A 21,509-nucleotide genomic window follows, 5' to 3' on the forward strand; every position below is an offset into this window, starting at 1 on the left:
CCAGATTTAAAGTAATGAAAATAAGTTCAATATTTAGAAGGCATAAAAAAAATTTTTGTAGTTTCAGTTGTGTTAATTATAAGATTTAGATTCCAGAATAAAATGTGTAAGAACTTTGTGTGTGAAATCCCTTGAATTCTGATAATTCTGATAATTCATAATTTTGATTTTGCTTGCTTAAAATAAAGATTCTTCTATTCACTCAGGATACTTTTTATAATTTAAAAAGTTATATTTGCTTGAGAAAATAGTTGATTCATTTTTAGTGATTGAGAACCCTTGTAGCAGCATTTTCTTTTTTGTTTAGTATGTCTGGACCTAATAGCTCTTCAGAATGGTCCATTGAGGGTCGTCGCTTGGTTCCACTGATGCCCCGGTTGGTTCCCCAAACCGCCTTCACTGTAACAGCTAACGCTGTTGCCAATGCAGCTATCCAGCACAATGCATCTCTTCCAGTGCCTGCAGAAACCGGAAGCAAGGAAGGTGAGTAGAAAACTATACTTCTGTGTGTAGAGATGACTTTTCTCAGATTCTTCAAGGAAAGGTATCCTGTTTTTCATCTGTTTTTAAATCCCAGTGTATGAAGGTTACAAAAACACAGTAAGCAGCTCTTACTTTGAAACTAGAAACTGCCAAGTTTTTAGTCTCAGCCAAAACTAAATCTCCCTTTTATTCAAAGTGTGAAGTCTATTAATCAGGAAATTGCAAAAGCCTTCTTGGAGAGAATTTTTGATATCAGTGTATTTTGTGAGAAGTGCAGAAAAGGCCTTAATGGGTGACATAGAAAAAAAAGGATGGAAGTCACTTACCTGCTGGGGAAAGATGCCTAACTGATTACTTAGACAATAAAACTGTTTTATCTTCTGGAGTCAGTGGTATATGGTGTTTCTCTGTTCTAGTCAGTGTTCTTAATCTATTAGGGATTACCTGGCAGAGGAGAGGGCTTTTTTATTGTTATTTAATCTAGTAATTGGTATGTGCTTTACTTGAATTCTCTTGAGGTCACCAAGACTAATATTAAATGCAAGAGCTCGTATTCGGATTGATTCTAGTAGCTTAGTTTGGTATTGCTTGAAAGTAACCCTGAAAATAATGAAGTTGTCAGATTACTTTAGGGAATTGTTGTTTCTTGACAAGCAGTGGATTGTGGAGCAAAATGAGACAGTTCATGCATGCCAGGCTCTGTTTTCGACTACAGGAAGCTATATTTAGAGAGAGACAGGTACCAATATACAAAATCCTGTTTTCTTTGTTGTAGGAGAGTTATCTTTCTCTCTTCCTACTTTTACCTTTTCTATCCACCAGCTGTCTGGTAAAGTGAAAAGAATATAGGATTTCCAGTAGTCACATCTGCCTTTGAGTCCTAGTTAGCCATTTCTTAGTTATATAACCTCCAGCAACTTAAGTTTCTGTGAACCCTAGGTTCCTCATCTTTAAAATGAGGATGTGGTGGTGTGAGAATTCGTGCTAATATATGGAGAAGGATTTAGTGTAATGCATGCTATCAGTAAATGGTGTCTTATGAACTATTTTTCCTTCTTGTTGTTATTCAAGAAATTAACATATGATGTTGTCATTTAGTTGAGTTATTGTTGCACTGCTTGGATGGCAAGTGACTATAAATTGTACTTTAGTAAAGTAACCTTGCTGTGGTTCCCCCCAGTAGCCAAGTTGGAAATTGCCATGGTTAGGGAAAAATTACGCATCACTCCATCATTGGTGCTGCTGTCAGTATTAAAAAGGGAATACAAGTACGTGCCTTTTGTCTAACTCTTGCCGTGAATGAAAAATTATTTTTATTTTTCTCAGTATAGTTTTAAACTTGATTTCTTTATAATTGTGCTCTTTTCCATTGGCAGTGTCACCTGTAGACCCGCTATTAAATACTTGAGTAAAACCCAGTGAAGTGATGATTTTCAGGAAGGGTTATTAATACCTTTTAACTTAGTGGACCTAATACCTCGTAATGGCCTCTAACTTCTGATCACATGAAAATGTTAAAATTGGCCTGCAGTAAAAAAAAAAAATTACTTTTCTGTATATGCGTGGACAGTTTTGGTGAAAGTTAACAGCAAACTTTTTTATCGTTCCTTCAGTAGTGGTTTGCTATTCCTACACAAGTACCACGTCAACCCCAACCTCTACCCCTGTTCCAAGTGGCAGCATAGCAACGGTTAAGTCTCCAAGACCTGCCAGTCCTGCCTCCAATGTAGTTGTCTTGCCAAGTGGAAGTACTGTTTATGTCAAAAGTAAGTGATATTCTCAGTGTTATCAGGGCCATCTTGGCTAAATCCTACAACATAGGCTCTGATTAGATCTGCCTTCCTGGATTAAATCATCGGTCCACTGGCTATTAGCAGTGGTTAGTTTTTGAAGGTTGTAAATTCCTTTCTTTACATGTGACTAGGTATATATTGCTTTTTAATCAGTTCTGGGGGTTGAGAAATGACATTTTTTTATTCTCTGTGGGAAATCTGCCTTGAACAGTACTATCTTCCAGGTATTCACTTATTTTTGTTGTCATGGAATAGAAATGTGAATAGAAACTGAAGAAATGTGCTTATATGATTTATTCAGCATTTACTCCTATAATTGTAATCTGTGTAATGTTCTTTAAAAAAATGATTTATATAGCATGTCATCCAACTGTTACATTCAGTGCTATGTTCTAGAGAGTCCATCTTTTATATTTCTAGTTGACTGTAAGCTTTTGAAGTTTATTTACAGTTTTTAACCCCTTGATTCTCTCCTGTGAAACAGTTTAGAGACCAGGTCATGTTTTGGTTTTAGTGTCTGTTATGTCAGTATTGTTTTACTTTTGTTATCAGCTGGAGATTACTAACATTTGAGTTTCATTTTTCTCAATATGGTGATAAACCTGATTTCTTTGTAACTTTTAGAGGTAGAGTTGCTGTTTTAGGAATGATTTTAGATCATTGTCAGCCTTATTTAAATTAAAGTCTAAAAATGAAGGTATAAGTGTATAAGGAGTTATATTTTATTAACAATTCCATAAGTCATGCTGTATACTTATTTTTGTCTGCTCTGTAGAGATTTTCTGTGTATGTTGCAAGGTTTTATGTTTCTCACTTGATTTTTTTTTTTTTAAGTCTGCAAAAATAGTTGAGGCTTTAGTTCATGAAGAAGAAAACTAAGAATCTGGAACTGTTAAGTTTCTATCTGATTTCTGTAGATTTAGTCAAGGTGACTGTAAGAGATGTTTTTTTGTTTGTTTGTTTGTTTGTTTTTGGTAATCTCTATACCCAACATGGGGCTCGAACTCACAACCCTGAGATCATTGTATGCTCTTCTGACTGAGCCAGTCAGGCGCCCCACAATCTACTTTTTTTTTCTTTCTAATCATTTTTTAAAACATTGAGAGTGAATCCCAAACCCAAGGAAACCTTTAAACATAAAATGTTATTTAAAGTAATGGGAAGTTTATTGCTTTATTCTCAGAAGTCACACAGGCAACATTAGTTGGAGATATAATCATTCATTAATCTAGCTTCATATGTACAAGGCACTTGCCAGGGAAACAAACCAATAAATCTTAGTCATTGCCATCTGGGAGCCCCATAATAATGGGAGATATGCAAAACAACAGCTACAGTGCCATGGGGTAAGTGATACAGAAGAGAATATACAAAGTGCTTAAGCTTAGAGGAGATGTGGATTAGTTTTGCTTAGAGGAGTAAGGGAGAACGTCGCTGAGGAGATGATTTGCAGGATGATGAAGAGTTCATTGTTGGTAGGTAGTATTCCCCAAAGAACAATACCATTTGGAGAGTCTGGTTGGGTAGAATGTGGTAAGGTGGCTTTGGGGAATCGTGAGCAGTTCAGTGTATCGGGATTACAGGGGTGCACAGGGTTGGGTAGAATAGGGTATAGTTGGCCCTAGAGCAATGTGGGACTAAGGGACGCTGACTCCCTGTACAGTCAAAAATCTGCATATAACAACTCTGCAAAAACTTAACTACTAATAGTCAGCAGTGGGCCAGAAGTCTTACTGGTAACAAACTGTTGACTAGTATGTATTTCGTATATGTGTTATGTACTGTATTCTTACAATAAAGTAAACTAGAGAAAAGAAAATGTTACTAAGAAAATCATAAGAGGAAAGAGAAACATTTACAGTAATGTACTATATTTCTTAAAAAAAAAAAAAAGCACATATTAGTGGACCTCTGCAGTTAAGACTTGTGTTTGTATTCTTGGAAAGCTGTAGAACCTTGAATGATGTAGTAATGATTTAAGTGCCTCTTCTTGTAGGGACATAAAAACTTCTTAAGGATTTAAGGCAAAGCCTTGACATCATTAGATATAAGATTCTGTAACTGACAGCGGGATGGAGGGTTGAATTGGAGTGATTGGAAGCATGGACACCTTTTAGGAGGTTGCTAAAATACAGGCTGGGGATAAGAAGGCCTGACATAGCCAAAGTGTTAGAGAAAGAAGGAAAGGCATTCAGAGAAAACTTCTGAGGGAGGATTGATAGGACTTACTGTTTGATTGGGCTTGAGGCAAAGGGGGAGAGGTCAAGAACGGCTGATGACACAAAGACTTAAAATGAAGTATAAAATACAGGGTTAGATGGTGATAAGTACAACAAAACTGTCATTGCCTTTCAGGTGTTAGCTGTTCAGATGAAGATGAAAAACCCAGAAAACGAAGGCGAACAAATTCTTCTAGCTCCTCCCCCGTTGTCCTGAAGGAAGTTCCAAAGGCTGTTGTTCCGGTCTCAAAGACTATCACTGTGCCTGTGAGTGGCAGTCCCAAGATGAGCAACATCATGCAGAGCATTGCCAACTCCTTACCACCCCACATGTCTCCTGTGAAAATAACCTTCACCAAACCATCAACACAGACGACAAACACAACAACACAGAAGGTATGTATGTGAAGGAGGGAGTCTGTCTGCCAATTGCTGTTTCCATCTCTTTCAGTCAGTATGATTCAGATTTAACAAACATGCACTGAGTGCTTACTATGTGCTTGGCATTATGCTGGGAACGATCAGGTTTCTTTAATTCTCCACAGAAAGCTTTGGGATAGATATTACTAGTTCACTTTTTGTAAACAAGGCTCAAATGACTTGTCTAATGTCACACAGCCAGCAGATGTCATACTTCTAAGACTTGTTCTGTTTTATTACTGTAATGCCATTTGGGAAAAAAATGAAAATGTAGATTTTTTTAACCTGTATATGGATAACTTTACCTTTAGGGACTCAAGTTTTTACTTTGCCAGAGTAACAAAGTTGTCAGAAGTGGGTGTTTTATAGAAGAAAGAAAGCATATGATTAAGTGAATAATTATTGTTGCCTTCTTTTTTTTATTCTTTGTATGGTATCCTTAGTTCTTTTCCTAAACTCTTCTTAGTATGTTCAAATCATTAGTATTCTGTCAGTTGTATGTTATTAGAACACTCTAACTTTCCACACTAGTCTGGATGCTGATGGCACCCTAGGCTTGTTGCACACCTGTATTTCTGGAGTCTCCCTTCACTAGCATGCTGATACCCCTCTTTCGTTTATTTACTCATTTGCTGGAGTGTCCTCTGGTAGCTTCTTGGTGTATGGGTAGATGGAAGGTAAAGTTTTGGAGACCTTGTATGGTGGACTGAAAATGTCTTTATTTTAGTCTCCCACTTTCTTGATGGTTTAGGTAAAGTATTTTTTAGGTTGGAGGTAATTTTCCCTGAGAACTTTGAAGATATTGCTCCATTGGCTGTTGCCTTCAGTATTGCCTTTGAGAAGCCCAATGCCATTTTAATTTCCTCTTTTTCTCTTTGAAAGCTCTTGGTAACTTTTAGAGTTCTGAAATTTCAAGGTAATTTTTCTTGGTGTGGGTCTTTATTTTATCCATTGGTGCATTCTCAGTGGTCCCTTTCACTTTAGACACTTGTATCCTTCAGTTCTGGGAAATTTCTTGAATTATTTCCTAGGTCTTTCTCTGTTCTCTCTTTTTGGATCAACTATTTAGGATGTTGAACTGCCTGGATCGATCCTTTTGCTTTTCTTTTCTCATTCCCATTTTCTGTTTGTTTGCTTTTTCTTTCTACTATAATAGTGGTTAAAAGCCTGGATTTTTGGAACTAGACTTCTGAATTTGAATCTCAGTTTTTGCCACTTAACTAGTTTTGTGACTGTGGGGAGACTAAACTCTGGAATTAAGTTTTCTCATTTGAAAACAAGGAAAACAACCTATAAGATTTTGGGGTGTAAATAAATGAGATAATAAATATACAACTGTTAGAATAGAGCCTAGCACATAGTAAATGCTCTTTAAGTATTATTTTCTTTATCCTTTAATGTTATTCTTCACTACTTTTCTGGATTTGTCCTTTTAGCTATCATACTTTAAACTTCTGGTAACTCTTTCTTGATCTCTAAAAGTTCCTTTTTTAAAAAACAGCATCCTGTTCTTTAGTAAAATCACTGTATCCTGATGATATCCGTGATTTTTTTTTTGATGTTTTATTCTTTTATGTTTTCTCTCTTACCTGTAAGTTCCTTGTGTCTATTTGTTTTGATCTCTGTTTCATTTTAGAGTTTTCTTAAATGCTGGTTAGCTGTCCATTATATATGAATATGGGCACTAAAAGCTGACAGAAAGCTGTATGTATAGGGTGGGGCATGTTGGCTGGTGACTTTCATTGTAGACCTACCTAGGCTATTCTGTTGAGAAAAACCTACTACCCCTTTACCTCTATCAGTTATCAGTCTCATTATGGCTTTATTATGGACTGGTCAGATTTCCCCAGAGAAGAATTTTCCAGTCTCCTGCTTAGAATAGTTAGCCAGTCTGCTAGTATTTTGGGAGTAAATGGAGGGAATGGGCTGGGTAGTCTGACCATTCAGTATATAGACTTCACTTAACCCCTCTGTAGCACCGTACTCAGCTCCCTTGTTAGCAAATTCCCTTGGATTCAATCTCTCCCTCAAGAGACTAAATTCCTAATCTTCCTTTAGGGTGGGGGAGGATAGCTGTAGATATATATGCTGCTTAAATAGATTTTCAACTAGTTTTCCTCTCTCTAGTGCCACTTTTACTCCCACTTAAGACATATCTCCTGCTCTCAAGTCCTGAGTCTGTCTGGGGTTCTCTGTTTCCACTTTGAGGTTATGCTTGATTGATTACTACTTATCTGTTGTCTACTTTACAAAACTTCACAGCTGTTATCTTCTTTCCATTTTGACCTTAGGGGTTTACATGCCTCTTCCCCTTTAAAAAAAACATCCCTTCATACTATTTTAGAGGGATTTGGGGGAAGGAAGGGAGAGGTACATTCTTATCTTCACCAGATGATCTTTCCCACCTTTGAACCCTCAGATACACAATAACTTTTATTTAAAGAACCTCCTTGAGTTTCCTGGAAAGATATCATTACATAATACATGAGAAATTATTTTCTTAGTAAACTGTAAGCGATAATGAGCTGATCTGTGGAACGTAATTCTGTTTTCAGTTTCAGGATGAGGCATTATGGTACAGTGTTAAAAATCAAGCAAGAATTTTTGTAGTCAAAGAGGTCTGAATTGGAACCCCAGCTCTTCTAGTATGACCTGAGATAAATTAGGTCTTTCTGAATCTGTTTTCCCATTAGTGAGATGAGAATAATGCCAATCTTAAAAAGTTACTGTGAGGATTAAATGAGATTGGGTATTTTAAAGTACAACAATAGCTGTATACCCAAAAAAATGTTAGCTCTCTTTCCTTGCTGGTATTTTATGTAAGGCAGTGTTTTATTTATTTGCTCTATTGAGAATGAGCTCTTCTAAAATGAATTCATCAGTTAACTGAAGCTTACCCCTTAATATGTAGAAATTGACTATTTTTGATAACTTTTTTTTTTAAAGATTTTATTTATTTATTTGACAGACAGAGAACACAAGTAGGCAGAGCGGCAGGCAGAGAGAGAGAGAGGAGCAGGCTCCCCACTGAGCAGAGAGAGCCCGAGCCAAAGGCAGAGGCTTTAACCCACAGAGCCACCCAGGCGCCCCTTTTGATAACTTTTTAAATGTTAAACTGAACATGATTTTTGCATTTGTTTTTGATGACTCCAAGGTAATCCTTCTGAATATCACTTTTCATATAATATAATACAGTTAATGCTTTCTGGACTAGCCCTATATTAAGTGTTATCAGCCTCCTCTATGAGTTTATAAGTCTGCTTACTGTAATTTTTTTACTGCCCCCCCCTCTTTTTTTGCTGGGACTTACTTGTCTGTAATTCTTCTATCTTCCCCCTTCTTAGCTACTCATTTAATTTGGTATTTAAGACATAGTGTAGCAAAGTTTGTTTTTTTTTTTTAAAGATTTTTTTATTTATGACAGAGAGATAGAGCACTGGTAGGCAGAGCAGCAGGTAGAGGGAGAAGCAGGCTCCCCGCTCAGCTGATGCGGGACTGGATCCCAGGACCCTAGGATCATGATCTGAGCCGAAGACAGATGCTTAACCAACTGAGCCACCTGGCATCCCAGTGTAGCAGAGTTATAGCTGAAAAAGCACCCATCTCCCATCATGTCTTTCTGTTTCCTTACTCGTTTTATTTTTATTTATTATACTTATAACTGGTTAGTATTATATTTTTATTCATTTCCTGTTTCTCCCATAGAGCATATGTTGCTGAGGGTAGAAACTTTATCTTATTCATCGCTGTATTCCCTAGTATTTAGAATAGCTCGTGATACATAGAAGGTGTTTATTAATGTTTGTTGAATGAATGAATGAAAAAAATGAATAAATAGATCTGATTCCTAGTTCTGATTCTACCAGCTCTCTTGAGCCTCAGTTTCTGTATAGAACAAAGATCATAGTACTTACTTCCTAGAGTTATCAGGAAAATTACATGAGATGATTCATGGAGAGTACTTAACATAGCACATATGATGAATGCTTAGTAAATGTCACCTTAACATTTTTAACTTTCAAATCTTCTTTGGAAGATAGACATAAATAAAAATACTTGTAAAAGATGGAAGGTTCACCTGTAAGTGAAGTTGGCGTTTTTTTGTTTTGTTTTGATTCAATGACTTTATCATATCTTTATTTTTGCTTTTTCTTCGGAATTGCCGATTGAGAATGGGTAGTTGAGGTTGTCGACATATGATGCTTATAAGCATATTTATCTCCACGGTCATATGAACCATACCAGGAGATTCCAAGCTCAAAACCTTAGATTTGTCCTACTGTACTTAAAAAATAAACATTTAAAACAAATTAAATTAAAAATAAGACTCATTCATTCTGCAAATATTTACTGAGTATCTACTATGTTCCAGAGGCAAAACTATACTCTTTTATTTCATGTGTACCCAGTGCCGTTGGTTTTGTTACGTTTTGGACAGGCTGAGTATGGTAGCACTAATAGATCTTCTTTGGGATTTTTGTTTGTTTTTTGTTTTCCTTCTGCTGGGTAATTGGACTTTCTTGAAATCTCTGTAAGGCTGTTTTCATTAATGCATTCACCTTTGATTTCTCACAAATCCTATGTAAGTCAACTTAGGAATTATTTTAGGTAAAGTGACTTTACATTAAGTATAATTATTTATGAATTTGTGGACTTGATTCAAATTCAAATAGGTCATATATTTTCAGGGTAGACAAATTTCCACCTATGTTAATATGGTGCCTTCTTTTTAAGTATAACATTTGGTACAGCACTTATATGAAAAAAGCAACAAAATATAGCTTTATGCTTTCACGTGCTTGATTGATATTTTTCATTTTATCCTTAGGGTGCAAGTCCCAGCACTCTTAAGGAGTTTTTGTGAGTGCTAGAAGGTCAGTAATTTGAATTATGGCCTGAATAAACACTGTTTGGTTCACTTGGTTTCAAAATCCCTTTATTTCCCCTGTTGTAATTCATAACTTTGAAGTACAAGTGCATTTTCTTTAAGGTGGATCTCTAATTTTGGATAACCCTTTTCAGATCAGAAATCAACATGCAGACTGAAATCTTAAAACATATTTTATCATTTGTATCTATAGCCTAAAAAATGCTCTTAAGGACTTCTAGATTTATTTTGCTGAAATTTTGTCGTAATGTTAGAAGCCTACATGGATACTCTAGTTTTAACATTGGAATTATTTGACACAAGTGTGAATGCTTCCCCTTCCTTGCCCATGACAGACATTGTTAATTGACTGTGGCATACTTTCCTGCCAAGCCTTGGTGAATCCTTACCTGTGTCAGAGTCCTTATAAACACTGCTCCAGGAAGCTACTACTATGAGTTCAGAGTTGGCAAATGTGAAGATGTGAAACCTAATTACCATTACCACTATAATTGGTTTGACTGTGGTAGTAGCTATGAGTTCTTTGGATTCTCAGGGGTATCAGAATTTGGGGAAAAGATATATAACATTTTATATGTATATATATAAAAGATATATAACATTTTTTAATGGAACAAAAAAAGAATACATAAAATATATTTCCAGATTGAATTGATCCACAACACCTTTACTGAATAGTAGTAGTAATCTAATAACTACTGTTTGTTGACTGCCATATATTGACCACCTGCTATGTGCCTAGCACTATGTTAGATGCTTCACATCATTATCTCATTCAGTCCTTGTAATGATTTGCAAGGTAGGTATTATTATCCCTATTTTATAGATGAAAATAGGAGTCCAGAGATTTTAACTTGTCCAGGGGCCTGCCATTTGTCAATGGCCGAAGCAGAATTAAGCTCAGGTTCATTTGACTCTTAAACTTCTGGTCTTTTTACCATTTTGGTGTATTTCTTCTCAGTTTATATGATAGCTTTTGATTGTTTTTGTAATAATGCTATATAGATATTTGCTGACCAAGTCTATCTAGAAGTATGCTGGTCAACTCTATATAGATGTTTGCTGGTCAAGACTTAGATATCTGTCTAGACTCATCAAATAATTAACAAACTGCTTAAAGTAGTAGATATGTAGTTACATCTTATAATTCTCCATGACACTGCAAATGTATAATAATGATGATATAGTCAAAATAGTGATGATATAGTCATTTTTGAGATGTCAGTATTGAGTGCAGACGTACTCAGTAAATTTTGACCAACTGATGTAATATAAGGCTTTCTTTAGGACTAATGTGAAAATGAAAGAGAATTTCTCCCTTAATTTCTTTGAATTTTTCAAAACAATTTTCTGCCCTAGATAGGTAGAGGGAATTTTGGTGAAAGAAGAAAAAGAAACTCTGCTCTGTTTTGGGTATCACCATACCACCATTATGCCCACCCAGAATAAAACTGTGATACTATAGGTTTGTAAATGATTTTTGTGTTCTCAACTGTAAAATGGGGATAATAATAGTGTCTGTGTTACAGAATTTTGGGGAGATTGAAATTTAGCTAATGCACATTAGCTCTAGGAGTTCATCTTGATTATGTTATTTTCCTTAGGCCTACAGTTTCTCTACATCAACAAGTCCTATTGACTCTACCTCTTAAAAGATTCTGCATGTGATCACTTCTCTTTATTTCCACTATTAATACCCTAGTCCAAGCAGCCTCTATCGTTTCCTGCGTGCTCTACTGCAACAGTTTATTTACTAGTCTCACTGCTTCCATTTTTGGCACTCACCACATAGCAGCTAGAATCGTCTTTTAAAATATAAATCAAATTTTGCTGTTTCCTCGCTTAAAAATCCCCATATGGCTTCCTGTTGCACTTAGTATAAAATTTAAATCCTTTACTCCGGCTTATAAGTATAACCTGGCCTCTCCTTACTTTGCCAACCTCTCCTTGTTCTATATGGTTTTTGCTACACTGACTTTCTTTGTTTTTAAATACATCAAGCTGATTCCAGCTGTAGGTCCTTTGCTCTGTTGTGTTTTTTTCATCTGAAATTCTTTGCCTCCCTATGTCTTCTACACTTTTCTAGCCACACAGGCTAACTTTGAAGTCTCTTTCCTGCTTCTTTTTTCCCCTCCATTCCCTGTATCAAGCTATGAGCAAACCCTGTTGGTTTTATCTTTAAGTATATTCAGAATCTGTTTACTTTTCATCACTTCTGCTACAGACACTTTGGTCACGATCATCTCTGCTTGCTTTATTCCAGGAGCATCCTAATTGTCTCCCTCTTTCTACTACCTCTGCCCTACTGTACTCTTCATCTAACAGACAGTAATGCTTTTTAAAAAATATTTTTTGGAATAGTTTTAGATTTACAGAAAAATTGAGGAGATAGTGCAGAGTTCTCGTATACCCTATACTCAGTTTCCACTGTTCTTAACATTTTATATTACTGCAGTACTTTGTTGTAATTAATGAACTGGTATTGATGCATTAAGATTAACCAAAGTCCATGGTTTGTTCAGATTTCTCTCTTACAGGATACCACATTACATTTACATGTCATGTCTTCTTAGGTTCCTCTTGGCTGTGAAAGTTTATCAAGACTTCGCTTGTCTGTGACAGCTTCTCAAGACTTCGTTTGACCAGTATTTTAAAGCATACTGGTCAGATATTTTGTTGGAGGCTCCACTATTGGAATTTGTCTGATGTTTTCCCATCATTAGACTAGAGCTTGGGGTTTTTGGAAGGATGACCACCTTGATAAAGTGCCATTTTCATTTATCATATCAAGGGTATATAGCATCAACATGATTTTATATCATCTAGTCCCCCATTACATCCCTGATTCTGTCTTCTACTACTCTCTGTGTCCTAAATTCCGGTCCCATTCATTAAGTCCTTGAAGTTTATTGAAGATACCAAGCTTCCTTCTGCCCCAGGGCCTTTTTATTTGCTGTTTTCTATGCCATTGGAGCACTTCTTCAAGGTGGCAACATGGTTCACACCCCTGCTTCTAGCTTCTGCTCAAATGTTACCTTATCAGAGAGATTTTCATGGACTCCTATATAAACAATAATACAGTACTCCCAGTATTCTTTATTTCCTACCCTACTTAGTGTCTGTTCCATTTATCTCTATATGACATATATGTGACATATATTTTCTAATTTGTTTATTGTTTTCCTCCCCGCCTATAAGAATTTAGCTCCATGAAAGTATGAATTTTGTCTGCTTTGTTCATTCCACTATCCCCAGCATCTAGAACCATGCCTGGCACATAGTAGATGCTCAACAAATATTTATAAATGAATGATTATCCAAATTACTTTCTAGAAAGATTGTGCCCATTATACTCCCTAATCAGTATATTGAAATGCTTATTTCACAGTATCTTATATAGCATTGAACATTATTTTTAAAAATACTGGGTTGGTTTAAATTGTTTCTTTTAAACATATTTTGATGGTTACTAGTAGAGGAAAGCTTACACATATTTTTAGTTGTGTATTTCTCTTTGGTGAATTGTTTCTTCATATTTCATAAGCTATTTTTGGATTATATGTAACTATGAGTCTAGATACATTAGTAGTATAGTGGGTTCATAAAAATAACTTATTTTTCCTTCCTTAGGTTATTATAGTGACCACATCACCAAGCTCAACCTTCGTGCCCAACATTCTCTCCAAATCCCATAACTATGCAGCAGTCACTAAGCTTGTACCAACATCAGTCATTGCTTCCACAACCCAGAAGCCACCAGTGGTTATAACTGCTTCACAGTCCTCCCTGGTCAGTAGTAGCAGCAGTGGCAGCAGCAGTTCTACACCATCACCTATTCCTAACACAGTTGCAGTGACAGCTGTGGTATCTTCCACACCATCCGTGGTCATGTCAACAGTAGCACAAGGTGAGTGGTAACCTGCCGTGTAATTCTGTACCTGTGGTGTGTGGGGATTTTGAAGACAACCAGCTGGGTATATTTTTCTGCTTTGGGTGTGAGGATCCCTGCTTTTTATATCAGCAATTCTTAAATGAGGAACTTGAAATTACAATTGACTTTTGAGCAACACAGGGGTTAGCACTGACCCTTGGCACAGTTGAAAATCCACATATAACTTTGACTCCCCCAGAATTTAACTACTAATAGCCTACTTTGACCAGAACCCTTACTGATTAACAATCGATATATTTCATATGTTGTAGCCATCAAATACTGTATTCTTACAGTCAAATAAGCAAGAGAAAGGAAAATGTTATTAAAATCATAAGGAAGAGAAAATACATTTCTCATACTGTACTGTATTTATTGAATAAATCTGTGTATGAGTGGACCCATAGAGTTCAAACCTGTGTTCTTCGAGTCAGTCTTACTCAAGATTCTTAGATGGGGGCGCCTGGGTGGCTCAGTGGGTTAAAGCCTCTGCCTTCTGCTCCGGTCATGATCTCAGGGTCCTGGGATCAAGCCCCGCATTGGGCTCTCTGCTCAGCGGGGAGCCTGCTTCCCCCTCCCTCTCTCTCTGCCTGCCTCTCTGCCTACTTGTGATCTCTGTCTGCCAAATTAAAAAAAAAAAAAAAGATTCTTAGGGGAAACATTAAGTATTCAACCTCTTCAGAGTAAGTAACCCAATGATAAGAAGCAGGAGGCAGAGGATGAGTTCAAGGACATGTCATTCACCTTTTCTTCAGTCTTCCTAAGTTTTTCTGTATGGTGGATGATGGGAGATATTAAGAGGAGCTAAGGCTGAATTGAAGAACAATTGCTTCTTAGTAATTCCAGAGGAAAGGAAATGTGGAAATCTTAGTTCCATATTAGCCTAAATATGTTTAGCTCTCTTCCATATCCTTGTCTTCCTCCCTATGAAAGCCAGATAGCACACTTTCAGAAATCTTTTTCTTAGTGCTAGTGATTCTTAAGATGGGGATGGGAGAGAAGCATGTACTGTACAGAAATCACACTCATGGTTGTGGTCTATCAAAGGGAGCATAGAGACAATATGGAATACAACTTAGTTTTAGTTTTCATTGAATTTTACTTGAACAATACATAGCTAAAGATAGAGTGGGACTTGAAAGTGTCCTAGTTTATGAATTAGTAAGTGAATGCAAGCACTAGCATAGGAAAACAGAAGTATTTTTCATCATTGTTTTAGTAATGTTTAGTGTGTTCTCTGCAGCTGCGTAGGCAAGGAAGAAGCTATATAGATGCGATGCCATCAGTATTCCTTTACTTTATAGCTCTAGTGCTAGGATGTGAAAGCAGCTGTCATTATTGGCTCTTATACCTATTTAATGTCTCAATCAAGGATGGGAAAAAGCAGTCTTGAAATTTTCTTTTATTTGTTATTTTAAGTAATTAAAAAAAATTCCAACTTTTCTATTTGCATAGCAGTAAACGCTAATAATTTTTATACAGAAAGTTTGTTGAAAATGTTGGTTACAAACATGATCCAAAAATTCATCATTTTAAAATTTGAAGGTGAGAGAAGGGAAGGCCACCTCTGTCCTTACCTGAGTGACCCTTGTATCGAAACTATCATCCACTGATAATTGTTTTTTACTTCTAGTACGCATCACACAGTTTGTTGAAGTTTTATTGAACTATTAGAAGAATTACTGTTCTTCCAAAGGAAGATGTTATTACTTGAGATAAAAGGGGGGTTCTCTTGGCCACTAATGAAATATCTTTTTTTTTAAAAGATTTTATTTATTTATTTGAGAGAGAGAGCGCCCTAGCAGAGGGAGGGGCAGAGGGAGAAGCATACCACCCCCCTGCCCCAGGACTCTGGGATCATGACCTGAGCCAAAAGCAGACACTTATAGACTGAGTCACCAGGAACCCCACTACTAATGAAGTATCATTAGGCAAAATTAATATTCCGTTCTTCTGTTTCTCATACTGTTTTTTCTAGGTATCCTCTGAAACTCTTGGGAATTTAGGACTTCCCTGTTTTCTCCTTTGCTTCTTATAGTATTCTGTATCTTTCTGAGCTTCAGGTAGTTATTGGGGAATTGAACAGAATATCTCAGAGATTTCTTGGAAATTCACTGGAATTCAATAGAACATGAGAGCTATAAAAATAAACTCACGAATGCAGATACTCAGGGAAACTATGATTCTTTTGAGTCTTTGAGATATTTAATTTAGCTATTACTAGTGCCAAAAAAATTAAAGCAATTCCTTTTAAAAAAGGTAAATATTAGTGGAAGTGGTAGTATACAGACCAGAGCTGTCATTCTGACTGTAGGGCTTCTGTAGCAGCTTCTGTGTGGCTAACTGGGGGACAAGGGCATTCAGTGTCTACTTTTGTCGGGGACTAGAGACAGGCTATTTCAGAGTTGATGTATCTGTCTCTGGTTATTCTTGTAAGGGCAGCTGGTGGTAAAGGGGGGAAGAGTATTAATGGCAGCAACTTGGTAGGTGATTCTTTGTTTAAAAGTGTAGAGATGGTTCCAAAGGTAGGGGGTATGTTCTTACGGTTGGTTTATGCCAAGGGGAAGGAAGGGAACCCCTTAATATTTCAAATATGGGAATTCTTAAAATTTTGCCAATGAGAGTGGTTATTTGGGGTTGATCATCTGAAAGTTTAAAGGATGATTTAGGAGTGCCTCAGTGGCTCAGTCAGTTAAATGGCTGCCTTTGGCTCAGGTTGTAATCTCAGGGTCCTGGGATCAAGCCCCATATCAGGCTCCCTGCTCAGCGGGGAGTTTCCTTCTCCCTCTCCTCTGCTGTTTCCCCTGCTTGTGCTCTCTTGGTTGTGCTCTCTCTCTCTCTCAAATAAATGAATAAAATCTTTAAAAAAATAAATAAATAAAAGTTTGAAGGATGACTTAAAAACATTTTTTATTATGGAAAATTCCAATCACATGTAAGTAGAGAGACCAGTGGAATGAACCCCCATGAGCCCATTGCCCAGCTTCAGAGATGGGCAGTATATGGTCAATCTTATTTCATCTATACCTGCTATTTCCCTCCACACACTATTGACCTGGAATGTTTGGAAGCAGATCCCAGACATTATATAATTTCAGCTATAAATACTTAAGTATGTATCCCTGAAAAAAAGATCACAACTCACAATGCCACTATCACCTAGGATTTTTAACAGTAATTTCTTGATACAATAAAATATTCAGTTCCTATCCAAGTTTCCTTGATCATGCGTAAAAAAAATTTTTTTTTATTAGTATCCAAAGTTCACACATTGATTGATATGGTTATGTCTTTTTAAACTTTATAAGTCTCTCTTCCTTTTTTTTTTCCCCTTTGCAGTTTATTTGTTGAAGAAATCTGTCATTTTTCATGAGAGTTTCCCATAGCCTAGATTTTATTGATTTTTATCCCCATGGTGTGGTTTAACTCCTGTTCCATATATTTCCTTCCATAAAACTGGTAGTTAAATCAAGAAGCTTGATCAGATTTAAATCTGATTCTTTTGGGGAGATGTGGGATTGAATATTTTTTTAAAAAGATTTATTTATTTGAGAGAGAGAGAGAGAGAATGCGAGTTGGGGAAAAGGGCAGAGAGAGGGAGAGGGACAAACAGACTGTCCCCTAAATGGGGCTTGATCTCAGGACCCTGAGATCATGACCTGAGCTGAAGTCTAACACTTAACTGATTGAACCACCCAGGGCTCAAATGGGATTGAACATTTTTAATAACCTTTTTTTCCCTTTAATTAGTTTTTTATTTGTTTTTATGTTTTTTAAATATGTAAGTATGTATGTACATAATTATATTTTCTCTTTCTGTTTAATGGAAAGTAACATACACATACACACCGTGCACTTTAGTGTTGAAAGAGATCATTTTTTTTTTTTTTTTAAATTTTTTATTTATTTATTATTTGTTTGTTAGAGAGAGAGAGTGAGCGAGCACAGGCAGACAGAGTGGTAGGCAGAGGCAGAGGGAGAAGCAGGCTCCCTGCCGAGCAAGGAGCCCGATGTGGGACTCGATCCCAGTACACTGGGATCATGACCCGAGCCGAAGGCAGCCGCTCAACCAACTGAGCCACCCAGGCGTCCCGAAAGAGATCATTTTTAATTTGGTGGTTTTAAGTCTGGTGCTGGTAATACAAAATGATGGTGATAACTTGAAATGTGCTTTATGTGCATGGAAGGAAGTTTATTAAATGACTGCTTCATATTTGATTCCTCCCCTTTTTTCCCCTGTAGACTGCATAGCCTTTTCTGTTATATCTTGAATCTGTGTGTCTCTTCTTGTTCCTCATAAGCCACACAGGTTGATTACCGTGACCTTTCTACTTTTTATTCTATCTGTTTCTCAGATAAATCCTGTTGCCATTGTCTTTTCTCATATTTTGGTGAGAGAAATTTTCTTTCATGTCATTCTTCAACTTAAAGTCTTTTGTGGACTTCATGAATTATTTACCCAATACTAAATCTGTCTTCCACTGACCTTTTATTTTATGTCCTTGACCCCACTTCAACCTGAGTAACATATTGCTTTCAATTGTTTCCACTGAAAACTCCTATTTTCTTCACTATATTGATTTTCTTTAGGGTCTCCCGGAATGGAGTTCCCGTTTTAACATTTCTGTTTCATGAAATCCTTTCCTTACGAAATCCCCCAACCCTGTCCATTCAAAATGATCCTCATTTAGCACCTAAATTTTTTAAAATCTTAAAGTATTAATGGATTAAGTAATTTCAGAGAACAAAAGCCCATCAGTAATCCTACCACTGTATCACAATAGAACTTTCCATTTTATGTATTAATGCCTTTTTACCTATGTGAATAAATTATTTATTTAGAATTAAAAACTCATATTCCCTTTGGTATCATACTTTCTTCAAAACATTCTTCTATTTTTCTAAATTGCCCTAATTATTTTCAATACTATTTAATATTTCTATTTCTATTGTAGTTTATTAAATTCTCTCAATGTTGGGTATTTAGAGTATTTCTAGATTTTGATATTATAGATTTATCTATAGCAAATATCTTTGTGAATTTAATTGAGCCCTCTCTTAGAACCAGTTTTCAGGAGCAGGATTACCAAATCAGAGGGTTGGAATTTTTTTTTTTTTATAAGTACTGTATGAGTTTTTCTTTTTTTTAAGATTTTATTTATTTATTTGACAGAGAGCACAAAGGGGGAATGAGAGGGAGAAGCAGACTCCCCACTGGGCAGGGAACCCCACTCGGGGCTTGATCCCAGACCTGTGGGATCGTGACCTGAGCCAGAGTCAATACACTTAACCAGCTGAGCCACCCAAACTCCTTGAAGGATGGAATTTTGGGGGAGAGGTTGCTAAATATTATATTTTAGTTCCCTGAACTACATCACCTCAGAATATTTTACTAGTACATTTCCACTATTAAGTCTTTGTTCCTCCTATTCACAAAAGTTGGGGGGAAGGAGTGTAATTTCTAGGATTAAAAAAAATTTTGAACGGCATACTGTTTAATCAGTCAGTTGTTTAATACTAGGTTTTTTCCTTTAATCTGTATAAAACAAAACACAGGTAAGATTTTTAAAGCTATATACCTTCTTTCCCCTTCACTTAAATGACTTTTTTTTTTTTTTTTTTTTTTAGTGTGTTTTTAGCTTCATTCTTTCCTTGGGGCTCATGTTAAAATTCCAAGCAGTTCGTGTTTATTCAGATACCTGTGTAGCCAGAACTGTATTTAATGTCTCCAAATATGGCCTATTATGTTTGCTTCAGTGCTATTCACCGTTGCCTGTATTCTTTTGGCATTCAGATGTTTGATTGTTTTGGAGCCCTGGGTTATTAATACGTAACCTGAATTGCAAAATTTGATAACTAATTGAATGACTTCATATAAATCTGACTGAGCAATTTTTTTTTTTTAAAGATTTTGTTTATTTAGTTGACAGAGAGATAGAGAGCACGAGTAGGCAGAGCGACAGGCAGAGGGAAAGAGAGAAGCAGACTCTCCACTGAGCAGGGAGCCCGATGCGGGGCTCGGACCCAGGAGCTTGGGATCATGACCTGAGCCGAAAGCAGCCGCTTAACTGACTAATCCACCCAGGCACCCCAGCAGTTGGTTTTTAATAAGAAATTTTTTATCTTATTATTATCTCATAAAACCAAAAGTTCAGAAGCAGAGAAATTCCAATTAAGTTATTTTTTTTTTAAGATTTTATTTATTTATTTGAGAGAGAGAGAGAGTGAGAGAGAGCATGAGAGGGGAGAGGGTCAGTGGGAGAAGCAGACTCCCCATGGAGCTGAGAGCCTGATACAGCAGTCAGTGCTGGGACTCCAGGATCATGACCTGAGCTGAAGGTAGTTGCCACCCAGGTGCCCCCAGTTAAGTTAAATAGTAGCTCACTGAAGCCATCAAGAAGTTTTTTCTGGGCTTTCCTTGTATGTCAGCTTTTTTTTCAGGTAGCTCACATCATGGTTGCAGAATGAGTGCAGCAATTTCATGTATCGCATCCAGATATGACAGCAGGCACAGAAAGAAGAGACAAGCAGTCCCCTTTTGGGAATCTGTCTTAGGAAAGAGAATACCTTTCCCAAAAGTTCCCAGGAGAAGGAACTTAAATCTTGTTGGCCACAGCTGTGCCATACACCCTAACCTAAGTTAGTTCCTGGCAAGAGTAATGGAGCCATCATGACTGGCTTAGATCAGTTAGAAATTGCCCTCTAGGGCTGATTTGGGGTCCTCCATAAAATAAATGTCAGTACCCAGGAAGGTGGATCCTTTTGAGGAGAGAAAATGGGTTTTTGTTAGAAAGGACAAAAGGCAGAGGAGAAAGAATATTAACTGGGCAACTAGAAGTATATACTGCACTAAATTATTTAGTAAATGGTTTTAGAAGAATTGACTTTTTATTTGATCTTTTACATGTCAATGAGGTTAAATTGGTTAATAGAATTGTTCAGATATCCTTTTTTTAATCTTTTTTTTTTGTCTACTTGTAATATCAGTTACTGAGAGAGGAGTGTAAATAACTTCAGCTATAACTGTGGTGCATTTCTCTTTACAGCACTATCAGTTTCGTCTCATGTATTTTGATCTCTTTTATTAGGTGCATGCACATTTAGGATTGCTGCCTTTTTATTAGTGAAGTGTATTTGACTTGTTTCTTGATGAAATCACCTCCTTCTTATAAAGTGTTGCCTTTTTTCTCTGATGATATTTCTTGTTTTAATGTCTACCTTTCCTGATATTAATGTAGCCATGCAACTTTCTTATAAGTAGTGTTTGCATGATATATCTTTTTTCATCCTTTTACTTTTAACCCATCTGTCCTTTGTGTTTAAGATGCATCTCTTGGGGCGCCTGGCTGGCTCAGTCAGAGCATGCGACTCTTGATCTTGGAGTTGTAAGTTTGAGCCCTACACTGGGTATAGAGGTTACTTAAAAATAAAATCTCTTTAAAAATTAAGTAAATAAATATAATGTATCTCTTATGAACATTATATAGCTAAGGCTTAGTTTTTTAAATCCATGACCACCTCTGCCTTTTAATTGAATTACTGAATCTGTTTATATTTAATATAATTATCAATATGATTGAGTTCAAGTTCTGCTATCTTGATAATTGTTTTTATTCATCCTTTCTGTTCTTTGTTTCCTTTTCCTTCTTTTCTCATCTTTTGGATTTATTGATTTTTTAAAAAAAAAGATTTCATTTTATCTCTTCCATTGGTTTCTTAGCTGTGTGTGTGTATGTGTGTGTGTATGTGTACTTTTTTTATAGAGACCTTTTTTT

General features: G+C 36.4%; 1 protein-coding gene across 2 annotated transcripts in view; it reads left to right on the forward strand.

The window, feature by feature from the left end:
• Positions 1-21,509, forward strand: part of EMSY (EMSY transcriptional repressor, BRCA2 interacting) — an 85,636-nt gene that overhangs the window by 13,397 nt on the left and 50,730 nt on the right. The window contains exons 6-9 of one of the 2 annotated variants that reach the window (XM_080817821.1): positions 308-483; positions 2,097-2,249; positions 4,632-4,891; positions 13,434-13,710. In XM_080817821.1, coding sequence (XP_080673947.1) covers positions 308-483; positions 2,097-2,249; positions 4,632-4,891; positions 13,434-13,710 — 866 coding nt within the window. The remainder of the gene's footprint in view (positions 1-307; positions 484-2,096; positions 2,250-4,631; positions 4,892-13,433; positions 13,711-21,509) is intronic. The other variant, XM_080817820.1, reaches the window with a different exon arrangement.

This window comes from Martes martes, assembly GCF_963455335.1.
Source record: "Martes martes genome assembly, chromosome: 10".
Lineage (NCBI taxonomy): Eukaryota > Metazoa > Chordata > Mammalia > Carnivora > Mustelidae > Martes > Martes martes.